The 13,681-nt window shown below is 43.2% G+C and overlaps 1 protein-coding gene across 10 annotated transcripts in view; it reads left to right on the forward strand.

Annotated features, from left to right (window-relative positions):
* Rbcn-3A (rabconnectin-3 alpha) overlaps nucleotides 1-13,681 on the forward strand; it is a 175,434-nt gene that overhangs the window by 99,966 nt on the left and 61,787 nt on the right. For all 10 annotated transcript variants that reach the window (XM_065444752.2, XM_065444823.1, XM_065444293.1 and 7 more), the window contains 5 exons: nucleotides 417-783; nucleotides 1,322-1,745; nucleotides 6,040-6,308; nucleotides 7,803-7,879; nucleotides 9,572-9,728. In XM_065444752.2, coding sequence (XP_065300824.1) covers nucleotides 417-783; nucleotides 1,322-1,745; nucleotides 6,040-6,308; nucleotides 7,803-7,879; nucleotides 9,572-9,728 — 1,294 coding nt within the window. The remainder of the gene's footprint in view (nucleotides 1-416; nucleotides 784-1,321; nucleotides 1,746-6,039; nucleotides 6,309-7,802; nucleotides 7,880-9,571; nucleotides 9,729-13,681) is intronic.

Consider the following 13,681-nt stretch of genomic DNA (forward strand, 5'->3'; position numbering starts at 1 on the left):
CAGCAGAAAAATAACTCAAATTTAACACTCAGTGGTGTATTTTGTCTTATTTTGCTGTTGGAAATGAGGTAGTTATGTTTTCTCTTTCCCAAGTTAAGCCACAGATGAGAATGTCAGACATTTTTTTAGAAGCACTCTTGTGTGCACTTTGCCTCCGCAACTTTTCCTTCATTGCCATGGAAAGTTGCCCACTAACAGAGTAGAAATATGACCACCATTATAGAACACTTGTAACTGCAGCTAGGCATCGTGATAATGTTATGTGAAAATGAAAGTACCACTGAAAGAGAGATCAAGTATATGACCCTGGGAGGTCGACAGAGGTGGACAGGTGCTGCTACGATGATCAACAACTCAAAGCACAGGAACCTCTAAACAATGAATTGACCATAGTTACTGCTTCCACTGATTGACAGGTGTGCCTGAGCAAGTTGGAGGACCTTCAGCTGGCCATGGTGGTGGTTCGCCTCTATGAGGGCGACCTTGACTCTGTTCCCGAGCACCTACGGCGGCTGCTTGATGCCGAGGTGTTGGGCCAGCCTGAGGGTGTGGGAGGTGCATCCATGGAGCTGGCCCACCCAGATCCATTCCTGCGCTCCATGGCATTGTGGCTGTTGCAGCATTATGAGGAATCGCTCACCACACTGCTTCAGACACGTGTGGGGCAAGAACACCATAGGATACACCAGGAGACACAGCATCTATCTAGCAGCACAGCTGAGCAGTCTGCAAATGCTGGTGACAGAGCTTCTCTCTCAGGTCCTGCTGGAGCTGATGACACTGGTGAGTGCACGACTCCGTGTAGGACAGCAAACTCATGGTGGTTTTTGTGGGCTTTTGTGCACGGCACAATTCCGGCGTTGAAATCCTGGCTGTAATGCATTCCTCATCATTTGCAGCTTGAAGCAGTTACAGCCCAAAGCGTATTTTAGCTACTATAACATTAGCACAGTGCCGATGTGCCCATATTATGCCAAGCAATGACCGTGCTGAAATAGTGACTGAATGTGGAATTCCTTGTGTATGAAGCTCATCCCAGTACTAGTTATAGCATAGGCAGTGTGCTGTGCTAAATGGAAGCACACCCCACACCAAGATTAGCAGCCATTTTGGTAGATGGCGATAAGATGTGGTTCCACCTATGGTCAACACAGGAGAAGTAAGGTGAGCCCTACTTGTTTGAGACATTGAAAAACACGTGTGATTAATGTTCAGGCCAGATCACTTATGTGAAGTAATCTTTAGCTGAACTTGGCTGACAAGCTGAGCTTGCTCTAAACAGGAATGGGGTTACAGAAGAGCACTGTATTGGATCATGCAGCTGATCCCGGAGTATTCAACTTCTACCTCTATCTGCGCACGCACCCGTTGGTGGTGCGGCGCAACCTGGCCAAGTCTATGAGCATGCGTCGCAAGCAAGGCCGTGCAGTGCTGCTGTCAGGCTTCAAGCCTGGCAGCACAATGGCCAAGACACTGACGCCAGGAGGTACAACCAGCAGCGACACCATTACGCCATTGGAGCGGCGGCTGTTCTTCACGACAAGCCATGCACACTTCCGGGCGGGCTGCCCGCCACTTGCCCTAGAGGTGCTGTCACGACTGCCCAACTGTATTCTTGATGACAGCGGTAACGCCACTGCCGAGGAAGGCTCTCCTGCCAAGAGGAAAAACTCTAATGGAGGGCCTCCACCGGGAGCCGTCAGCAATGGGCCTATACAGCAGAAAGCGGATGAATTTGACTGGAGGTACGAACACTGTGTGACTATGCAGGGTCAGCTAATCAGACTGCATGAATCTTTTTTCTTTTTTTTTCAATTATAAGGTATTTCATGTTAAGAATGGAACATGATGAAACTGGGAAAAAAAGTGATTGTTCTATTGTCACCGTGTGCTAAAATTCTCTCTATTCCGTCTTTGACTTGTGTTTACTTATCAGCAGTTGGTTTGTAACATTTGCCACTCATTTATGGTAATTTGCCCTGTTTACCTTCCACTGCTTCCTGCTGGCTTTAAATGAAAGTAAGCTTATACACTGCCAATATAATGCATATTTTGGAGTATTCCCGTTCCTCATTGCGCAGGGTTTGATGACCTCTGCTTGTGGATTTATCGATTAAAAGTTCGGACTTGGTAGCCGAGCACTTGAGGCCCGTTCCTCGCAAGTAATCCTGGACCGCACCTTCGCGCGCGGCCGCGTCTCATGAGAAGCGGCCCACATACTTCAAATTTGTGACGAAGGCAACTCGACATCACCCTTGCCACCCCAAAATTCTACGGTCTTCCTCCTCTGGAACCTGGCACACACCGATGTCCCGCTCGCGGGCAATGAGGTGGCCCACAACATGGCTCAAGGTCTCACACGTCGAGCCGCCGCAGATTATGTGACCGCCACCTCCACCCCTGGGAGTGGGGCATCGGATCTACCAGGTCGAGACACTACGACAGAAATGCAGCAACAAGAATTACAATGGGCATGGGGCGATCACCTTACCACGCTCGGAGACCTCACCCAACAATACAGACTCGAAAGATGCACATTCCCGCCACTGCACAATAAATTAAACAGGAACGAGGCCGTAACCTTACACTTGCTCCAAACACACACCTACCCTAGCCCCGCTGTCTTACATCACTGCTAACCTGGTTTATACCCAACTGATGTGTGTAAAGCGTGCGGACAGAGAGCAACGCTGTGACACATGCTCTGGGGACGTGCCAACAACAACAATACTGAAACCACCTACGTTCGCGACGCATCCATAACCGCGGCCGTTACCAGGTACAGGAAGCCTCGAGCTTGCTTTTTCTCGATGACGCCCCAGCTGCAGAGGCTGCCGGGGACCTTGTCTATTGGCGTTGCTGCCATTTGAAGTTGGAAAACCAATTCTAGGCCGTCCAGCAAGCCAAAGATGCTGCCTGAGTCCAAGGACTTCGAGCCGCCACCTGAGCCCACCACAACAAAAACTGCCGGACCATTCTTTTAATACAGTTCTTCTTCTTGTGCACTGCATGTAGTAGCCTGACATTACATTACGAGACACCATACAACACAGATTAGAACAGGATGCATATCTCTGCTACAGCCAAACCTCAATATAGTAAAAATGCATATAACAAATTGTTAAATGAAGTGAAGGCAAAGCATTGAAAATGATGGCAAAGTTCAATGTTGTGCTTGAGGTCCTCATACAGTTTTCAAACAATACATATATGGAGGCAATATGTTGGCACTACACAGAACGCAAGACAACTGCTCCTGTGCAGCAGGAACAGCGCCCTTCGCAGATGCTGGTGTCTTGCAACATTGGTGCAATGAGGAATGTCAACAGCAGTGTCACAGATGTCGCACCTCGATGGGGCATGAGATGAAATTGACAGAAAACCACTGTCATTGGTCAGTCCCAAATGAGAGGAATAGATATTTTTAGCTTGGAAGTTTTCTGGTCTGTTCTGCTTAGACCAGTGTACGTAGTACAGTATAATGGTATGCACACAGGGGCCTAGCAGAAACACTAATTTGTGTGTGCACTGTGCTGATACCAGCATTGAAAGGCAGAATGTGGCCCTGGCTCTGCTGTAGAACCAGTTGAGCGGAATTCGGCAGTTCGTCCGCCTCACTTCGTTGTTCTTGCAGCCATACAAGTTGCGACTCTCTGGAGACCTTCTAACCTTGCAAGCATTGGCCACGCATGTGCCATCGACATCGTGACAGCACGACTGTTGCGGCAGCACCAACAGCACAAATGCACCTAGAGTTTCCATATAATTGCTATCACAACATGCTTATAATGAATGTCTGATATAAAGAAGACATTTTTTACTTTGGGTGTGGCTTAATTATAACGGTGTTAGATTTGCACCCGGTATGAAGGTGCTATATGCATTTTTTTTTTTTTGCTCGAACCATATATTTGGTACAGTAAAGTTGACTTTACCTTTCATGAATTAAAACACCTAACAGGTACACTGTTTTGGGATAACTACTGGTAGGTTTCATCCAAAAAGATATACCATATTTGCATGATTCTAATGCATACCTTTTTTGACTAAAAAAAGTGCATGCAAATTTGTATGCACGCTACAATTGTAACTGATTCTACTCTAAATCGAAAACAAAACCGATTATTACTAAAAAAAATCTCACTGCAAGGTTCTTGGCATTGCCATAAAATGGACATTGTTTTATTTTATGCCTTGGTTTACGGCCTCAATTTTCCAGTTTGCTGTACGCTTGTCATAATGCTTCTATGGTCTGTAGACTGCGAAAAGAAGGTGTCATTGACGAGTTGCTAAGATTCAGCTGTTTGTGTGTCTATGTGCCTTTGTATGTTCCATAATATTGTTTCAACATGGTAAGCATCGGCTCAGGTTTCATTACTTGATGTGCATGGTAGAATCGGCACCAAGTTATTTTCTTGGATATTTGGGCAGTAATATAACTGTGCATAACGAGAGAATGGTACAATTGTGCAAATATGGTAGTTCACTGTGCATACCTTGTCATTTATGATATATATATACAGTAGAACCTCGTTCATACGTTATGGGAAAAAAAAATGAGAGAAAAACCGTACTAACCAGAAAAACGTATGATCTGAAGTAACTAAAGAAATTTGACAGACTCGCCTCTGGTTGACATTTACGTAATGCAAAGCGTCGTGCGGATTGTTGCAGCACAACACACTGGTGCGCGTCGAGCTGGTGGTGCTCTGGCAGCCCAAGATGCATTTTGTTGTTTTCCTGTTGCGTGGTGTTTTGAGAGGGCGACGGGAAACCGAGACGAGATCGAGCTGTTGGGTAACGTCGGGTGCCGTTGAAGTGAAACATGGTGCCCACATTGCACCACCTGTAGCAGGGAATGGCAGCACGTTTGGATTATCGCCTACTAAAAGCGCACAGTATGCTATCAACGGCACTATGCTTCATGCACTGTAAAATAGATAGGTGAGAATACTTATCACAGTAGGTTAGGTTAGGTTAGGATAGCTGTGAATGCGGGGTGCGATGACCCAGGAGGAGATTCGTTGGTACTGGCATAAGAAACTGAGTGCACGCCGATGTTTTCATGTGAGACGGGTGGGCGAGTATTGCTCGGAAGCTGATATGGCGGGTGGCTACTGTTCTCAATGGTGTGCGCCTCGTGCCTTTTGTTTACATGAGATCTGGTGGCCGGAAAATGGGCCATATGATCACAGTTTGGTGATGTACTGAAAGTTGGTACTGAAAAATTGTGTTTCCCGGGAACATACCAACCAATAAAAAATAAACGTGGCTGTATTGGGTCATTGTTTTGTTCTCGATCGCAAAAATTGGCGCTGGAAAATCGTACGTAACAGGAACGTACCAATGAGGTTCTACTGTATTTCACTCCGAGTCATGAATAATTTCGTCACCACTCATCAGTTCACATTGCCACAGTAATGCCATGCTCACTGTGATTTTATGAAGATGATCACTCTAGTCCCCGCCCTGGGTTGAGCATCATCACACTCAAACTTTAGTTTGATTCTCTGGCAGTTATGCATATAGAAAGTATGTGTTCGAATCTGTGTTAAGTGAAACGATTAGTCCCTAACCAAACTGAAATAAACCTTGTTTCTATGATAAGGGTGAGATTAATTAATTTAGCTGAAACTTCAGATCTAAGCGCGAAGGTGCAGGATCGAATCCCGACCACGGGGGCCGCATTTCGATTGGGGTGAAATGCAAAAAACATCCACATACAGTGCATTGGGTGTGCGTTGAAGAATCCCAGGTCATCGAAATAAATTCAGAGTCCCCCACTAGTTTTTCCATCCATCTATCCGTACCCCACTACGGTGTGCCTCATAATCATATCGTGGTTTTGGCATGTAAAACCCCAGAATTACAATTTTTTTTTAACCTTCATATGCCACTCTCTCTTTCATAGGAAAGCAAGGTGTGTTTTTTTTTTTTATAGAAGGTGCCTATGGAGTATGGGCTAGTCAGTAGGCAACTAATCACCTTTATGTCTGTGATTGTTCATCTGGTGTATTCTTGAAAACTCTTTGTCACCAGTCAACCTCTGGCAAAGGCTCCACAAAAGGCAGAGGACTTTGACTGGAGCCAGCCTCTTACCACGGGTGCAGCTGCACAGAAGGCAGACGCATTCGACTGGAGCCAGCCCCTCACCACGAGTGCACCCAAGAACAAAGCAGACAGCTTTGACTGGAGTCAGCCTCTGGCCAGCACTGCCACCCCCAAGTCAGATTCTTTTGACTGGAGCCAGCCAGCACAGTCCGCTCCTCACGTTGAGAATCCCAATGGCTCAAAGCAGTTGGAAGAAGGCAAGTAAAGAGCACCGCAGTGCAGGGTTTTGCTACTGTGCATATGTTTCCTACAAAAATTACCAGAGGCAGCCACTGGCACTGCAGTTGCCCAGCTACCATGGGAATAGTGTACGTATTTACTATAATATATAGATTTGTCTAATCTTCGAGCTTGGTGGCTTCAGATATTCTTGTGGCATTACTTAAATTTTCAAGAAAGGCAAAAAGTTTTTACACACGTGCATGGCCGTTCAGAACTGTTAAATTTGTGATGCAGTATTTTGTTAGATATGATCGATTTGCTAAGTCACAAAGCCATTTGAAGCCAGAAAGATGAAGTTTATGTAAATCCATGAACTGCCCACTGTCCTCATGCTGGCCAAAAGCCACATTTGCAGCTCCCTTAGCCACTAGTGTCATGATTCCCTCCAGTAATTTTTGTAAGAAACTGTGCCACTGTGCTGTGCAGGCTCGTACAATAGCTTGTTTCTTTTTTGCTTCTTTCTTCTTCCTTCTCTCTCTCTCTTCTTTTTTTTTCTGCTGTATGCTGTATTTACTTAATTCAAGTGCACCTTTCTCAATTGTAGCATATGCCCTTCGACTTGCAAGCAGAAATCCTTTCTTTTTGCTCATGTCTCCACGCATAAGCATGGTGCACTTTTGCATGCATTGTCACACAGGATCTTGCATTTTTGTGGAGGCAGCAGCTTCTAGCAAAGCCAAGAAAAGAAAGGATAAATGCATGATGTGTGTGTCAGAATATGCCTGCTGATTGGCTTCCTGTGGTACACACTGTTAACTTATATCTACCAGTCCAATGTGTAGCCTTCCATGGCCAGCTAGCCTAACAGAGTTGGCATGATGTTGAGGCATATTGTGAGTGAGTAATCGTTTACTATAGTTAACACATGCTGCCTGAATAATAAGCAGCTGCAGTTCTGTTAATGAATCAATGATAGATTGGTGCTCTAAAATGTCCAAAGCATCACTTTTACTAAGGAGAAAACTTTTGTGCAAGTGTAAATAGATTCTTGTGCTGTGCAGTCTAGTAATGATGCACATTTTTTTCCTCATGTGGCCTGCTGACTTCGAGAGAGATGTTTTATTCAGCTCCACCCTTCTCGACAACTAAGTCATCTCTTAGTAAAAAACAAACGCAGAGATTTTGGGGGCCGTAATTTATTGGGCATTTTATGCATTAGACTCAAACATCAAATGCCTGAGCTGTGAAAAAAAAAAAATCCAACCTTGAACCTTTAGCAATATTCTTTGAGTGGACCATCCTGTGCACTCAAGATCTTGCAGCAGTGCTGGCCACTAACATTGCAACAGGAACGGCAAGGCAAAGTCATATGGAACACTAGTTATATCACCAGTGGCCTGTTTGAAGGTGGCTGAGTAGAGACAGCAAATACACTGAACAGTACAAGCACAATAAGTTGCTAATAAATTGTGTAATTTCTATGTTGAAATGTGGGCAACCATTTCTGTTTTTGCTATTTTGCATTTCAGAAGAAACACTAGCCCAAAGTAGGGTGGAGACACTAGACATCATGGCCCAGCAGCTGAAATTCATGGCATGCCTTAAGGTGAGCTCTTTATCAATGTTTAAAAGCATTAACGAACGTTCAAATTTGGTTATATTTTATATATGCCATCACTTTCTTGCTGAGTCGCATTGTTTGCTTCTAGTGGTTGTTCTGTGTGTTGACCCTTTCAATCACTGCATCCCTGTATGGGAATGTGTGTTTTGGTTTACCTCAAAACGATGGTGAAAGCTGAGTGAATTATACTATCAGGTGCATATTGTACAACATGCAGGAAATGTGAACTAGATGAAATGGAGATGGGATAAGCACTTCCCACAAACACAGCGTTTGTTGCATGTGCACAGGAAATTGAGCAAAAAAGCAAGTACTGCATGGCACAATTACTAGAACCGATTTTAAGCAAAGGTATGTAACATGCCTGCGATAACATCATACAGGGCAACAAGAAAGCAAGATGCATGTAGCAAATTCTTTTCTTTCTTTCTTCTTCGTCTTCTTTTTTCAGAAATCTTTCAAAATAGTAAGAACCTCTTTCTCAAACCCCCTTAACTGCCATGACATATTTTGAAAAAAAAAAGTATAAAGTGCAAAATTTCTTTGACACTGCATATTTTGCACCGAATATTTCTTTAAAAATATGATACCAGGAATGCCTATTGCGTTTTTACTGGGCTTGAAAAAAAAATAGCAAGTGTCGCTTATTATCTTTCTTTTTTTTTTCAAAATTGCAAGAAACTGCAAGTGGATGCATGTGCGAAGATTGTGGAAAGTTCACGCCGAGTTAACTCATCGTTTGTTCAGAAGATGCTCGTTGTGATGATGAGTTACCTCGTCATCGGCAGTTAAGGGGTTAAGAATGGTCTTGTAAAAGAATAACACTTCTTTTGCAGCGTGATTGAAAAGTGACTAGTGCATGTCCATGCATGGTGTGCAATGTAGCAAGCCCCTGCAAGCTTGTGGTTGCGCTAATTATTGTGTTTCAGCAGGATACTTTTGCTCAAAAGCAAAGCTATGCAGTTGCACTCTTGTCTGTGGCATTAGAAGTAATAGCAGCGTGAGCATTTTAGAGAGTGCTTTATAATTAAGCAAACAAGATATTTATGCCATGGGATTTGGTAGAACACCCCATTATTGCATGTATGCATGTGCACTATGCAATGACTTGGCGAACTTACCTCACATGCTCTGGCGATGCCCCGCGTTACGCAGTGATGAAAGTAACACTTCTTCACGCTGGGATGCTGTCCTACACAGCCCCAACCTCGAAGAACAGTTATGGGCTGTCCAACGGGCCCGCGACGCAGCGGAGAGGCTCGGCCTCTCTGTCCCGACGTGGGAGCGGCCCGCTGTGCGCTAGGGCGCGCCCTAAAGGACCGTAATAAAGTTTTTCATCCATCCATCCATCCATCCCATTATTGCATGTAGGTTTTCGAGCAACATGTTTCACATTGTGCACTTCACACTATTATCTTGTACTTTTGATATTAAAAGAACTTGCTGAGAGCCTGCTTGGCACATACTTAGTGCAAAGATGGCAAGCACTTGTCCACCCTTACAAAGCTTGTTCATCTTTCGTTCTTGTGGTGTGTCGATCTTCATGCTTTGCACCACGCATCTCTCATGTTTTGCTGCTGGACAGTTTCAGTGGCTTTTACATTCTATAATGGGCACTGTCAAAGTGATTGATCGGCCACCGTCATTTTTGCCACCACCATTTGTGGTCATTCTCAGATCATGATGGAGGAGCTGAGCACACTGGCCACAGGCTTTGAGGTGGATGGGGGCCAGCTGAGGCATCAGCTCTACGTCTGGCTCGAGCGTTGTGTGGCAGCACTCAAGGAACTGTGCCAGTACGGTGCTGCTATGCAGGCCCCTGGTAGCACTTCAGGTGCGGCACCTCAGTTGTTTTTCTACGGTGAACTTTCTGAAAAAACCTTGTGTCTCTATGAAATTGTCTAGTTCTGTTATTTTCTACGGTCTTCTCACAGTGCTTGTCGTTTTTTTTTAATTGTAATTGTTTCATTGTAAATTTTCTATAATGACCATATTGTAAATCTTTAATTATGCAAAGTTGTGCTTCTCTGTTACTACAGTCGAGTTCCTCCACAATGAATGCCTCTGCAACAAAGTCACCTGTATAACGAATTATTTCGGAGGCCCCAAGCACTTTGTTATAAAGGCGTTTGACTGTACTATGTTCTGCATGATATAATGTAGTACGTGTATCTGCTGTTAGTGTGAATAGTTCGTTTTTACATTAATGTAGACAATGAATGAACCTCTGCAAGCCTGAGGTTTGTCTAAACAGCTTCTCTACAAACTTCTGCACTAACCACGCATAAATAAAGCAATTCAATCCAAAGTGCCAGAAAAAGTATATTTCCAATGCTCACATTCATTATGCTGATGTTTTTTTCTACTTCTTCTTATTATTATTTTTCTTACTGGGATGTATAATTTATGCATGTCCGATATTCCATAATAGTGCAGTGGTAGGCAACAATTATTGCCCAGTCATAGATGGCAATTGAAATACTAGGAAAAGCGACCACTCCCACCTTCCTTACTCACTTTTGATGGTGGTCATGTATTTGCCTTTCCTCTAAAATATGTATAACTCAATGGTTGGCACTTATAAGCTGTCAACTAATTTTGGATAATATTGTGTTAGTATGTGCAACTTAAATTGTGCTCTCAAATGCCACTGCTAAAGCTGTTTTGATAGCTGGATACTCAAAAACTACATAGTTTCGCAGTCTTGTGATGTTACTGCTAAACTGTTGTAAAATACCTCTGGAAAAGCTGTTATGATAGCTGCATGCTCAGAAAACTATATAGTTTTGCAATCTTGTAATGGTACTACTGAACTATTGTAGCAAAAGATAAAAACGTATAGTAAAGTGAAGCTACCTGAGATTTCATTTCTTTGTTCTTTTTTTTTTCTTTTACGTGGACCTCCTTACTTCTACAAAGTATTGCCAAAAAGCTACAAAGAAACAAATACTGTTCATATAAGTGGCTTGCTGGGTGAGTTGGCACATGGTATTAGGTAGGAGAATGCCAGCCGAAGTGAAGGAAAGGAGAGAAAAGAAATGCCTTAAGGAAAACACAGACAGCATGCGTCCTGTATCTTTGTTAGTGCCTTCCTTGTGACAATGCTGTGATCACAGGGGGCATCCCACCACACTGCCCCAAGAGGCGAAAGCTGCTACATCCTGCTACATTTGGCCAAGCATTGCATAATTTGTGCCAAGATGTCCTATTTGAAGTCTTTTGGAAAAAAAGAAGACAAACGCTTGAAATCAATCTTTCAGTCTTCCACAGCTTGTGTCATATTGAGTGGTCGGGAAAGTAGGCAGGCGAGCAGGCTCGGAAGTTAAAAAAAATTATGAGTTTATGATAATGCACCGCAACATGTTTGAAGGCTGGTGACTATGTACTGAACAGAGTTGAAAAGAGCACAACATTGGATTTGGCTGATGGGGATAACCAGCAGACCGAATACAGCCTTCACAGCATGCGAAAAGGTGGTGCATTGTGATGCGTGATGAGCAAGTAAAATTTCACAGTTGTGGCTGCTTGATGGAATCAGCTTGCTGCAGTTGTAATTTAAGTCTGTTTACCATTAGCACCCCAGCTAAAAGATACTGTTGCTCATTGTCACCATCTAAATGGTACTGACAGCTCAACTACAAATACGCGTGCCTCAGCTCCACATCTCGAGCATCGCAAACATAGAGATGCGTGCCCTGCCATAAATTACATCACCGTTCAGCTTGTGATGTGAGAGCGCTCGTGGAGCATTTGCTCGTGTGTTAACGGCTGACAGCGCATAAGAACAATCTAGCTTATACTAAAGCTTCACATACTAACATCGATACACACAAATCGTCGATAAAGAATGCTACAAAATTGATTACACTGTCATTAAACGACTGCCGTTGTGTCTGTTGCCCAAGCCTAAGATCAAGAGCATTGTGCTGTATCAACAACTTTTTATTTTGTGAAGAATCCATTTGTATTTTATTCAATATCCATACACATTGCAGTTTCATTGGACGCATGCAATGGGAAATGCTCGCAGTCACGTTCAGAGAGCTCTCATGAAACTGTACATAAACGGAGAAGGCTGTGAGAATGTGGCGGCAGCATGACATGGGCTCTCCAAACGATTAAGGGCAATTTTTCAAGTGAGCATATCTCTAGCTAGCAGCATAGTCAAGTTGTGTAATAGTCCACGAATTCGATGCTAGCACGCAGGTAGAAATCAAAGAACTTTCCACTTTGCTTGTGAGTGGCTTCCGTGGCATCTGTCCACCTCACATTGAATCAGAACGAAACTATATATGCCCACCATTAGGCACAAGAGCCTCATGGATGGGGCACCATGCGTGATGCAAAATAAGACTGAAATAGAAAGAAAAAAAAACGTAAAGCTGTATCTCAGTATTTTTCTTTTTTTTTTTTTCAACTGAGTGATAAGTATGGTTTTTAATTACGCATACCTTTACAATTTACCAATTGCAGGGCTTGACTTGGTTTATAGGTGTGCGACCAAAACCTAAAAATGAACTAATGTTTATCTAGTGGAGTAATGGGGACGGTAGAATACGAAGATTCCGAATTATTTCTTTTACTGTAACAATTTTGCAGTTTGTGCACGCTGTAAATATGCGGACAGGAAGCCTTAATTCTTTATTTAGAAAAAGCAAACCACATTGTGACATTTTAACAAGTCAAGGACAATGTAGTTTTTTACATTTTATGGAGGTAAAGAAAAGATAAAGAATACTTGTACGATTCCGTGTGTTGTAAGGTGGAAGCTCTTAAAGCTTGAGTTGTAATGGCATACCTAATGTCTAGAAGGAGCAGTATGGTGTATGTATTCAAATATACTGTTGTTGTTTTCTTCAAACAAATGTGTGTCGCATTTTGTTTTAGATAATGCCGATTACTGTAAATGTAGTATACTTTAGAGGGCAGAAGCCTTCATAGAGTAGTCTGCCAGTGACTCTAGCTAGACCAAATATTTGCATGCCAAAACGTGTACCTGGTAACTGCTTCAAAAGGTTAATTTGCTAATCGAAAGTGAGGTTTTAGCTGCTCCAAAAAGTGCTTCGAAGTGACTTAACCAATCACATCACTTTTCCTTTTTTTTTGTAGTTTCCTTTATGTTTGCTGGCAATCCCCTGCATCACAAACGCTGCGCTGTAACCCCGAAATTAGAAGTGGGCAAATCTTCCATTTTTCTGTGTGCTGCCTGTAGCCACTCTTTTGCATCAGGGTGTCCTTCCAAGGTAAATTTTGGTTTACTGAAGTCTTCACGTGAACAATGCACACGAGATTAGGTGGGTTATGATGCTGCTGCTGTAAACTGGAAAGTCACAGCACAATAGAAAAGTCACTCTTTTCCTCTTTTCGCTGATGCTACTTCTCATCTTGACCTAGCCAATTGATAACAGGTGTTCTGTGTTCCAAATTCATCATAATTGCATGCACTTACTGAATAAGTCAAGCGATGCGTTAGTGTACTGCACCTCAATGATCACCGTTGTCTCACTCACCTTTTTCGGGGTTTTGCAGAGAATAGCATACCTGGTGTTCGATAGATGGTGCTTGCTGACGTTTATCAACATCACTGATTTAACCTTGCAGACAACAGCTTGTGGCACCGTGTTCAGCAATGTGACCAGAAAAGGCAGTGGCATCTGTTTCTGTTGCTTGTCTTAATATGTATGGAAGGCTTAACTTAAAGTTAGTTACATACTCATGATGCTGTATAGGTGACAAAACAAGAAACATTGAATAGCTAATTCCACTCTTCAGCCAAATAATTGTCGC

The sequence above is a fragment of the Dermacentor albipictus genome, chromosome 1 (genome assembly GCF_038994185.2).
Source record: "Dermacentor albipictus isolate Rhodes 1998 colony chromosome 1, USDA_Dalb.pri_finalv2, whole genome shotgun sequence".
Lineage (NCBI taxonomy): Eukaryota > Metazoa > Arthropoda > Arachnida > Ixodida > Ixodidae > Dermacentor > Dermacentor albipictus.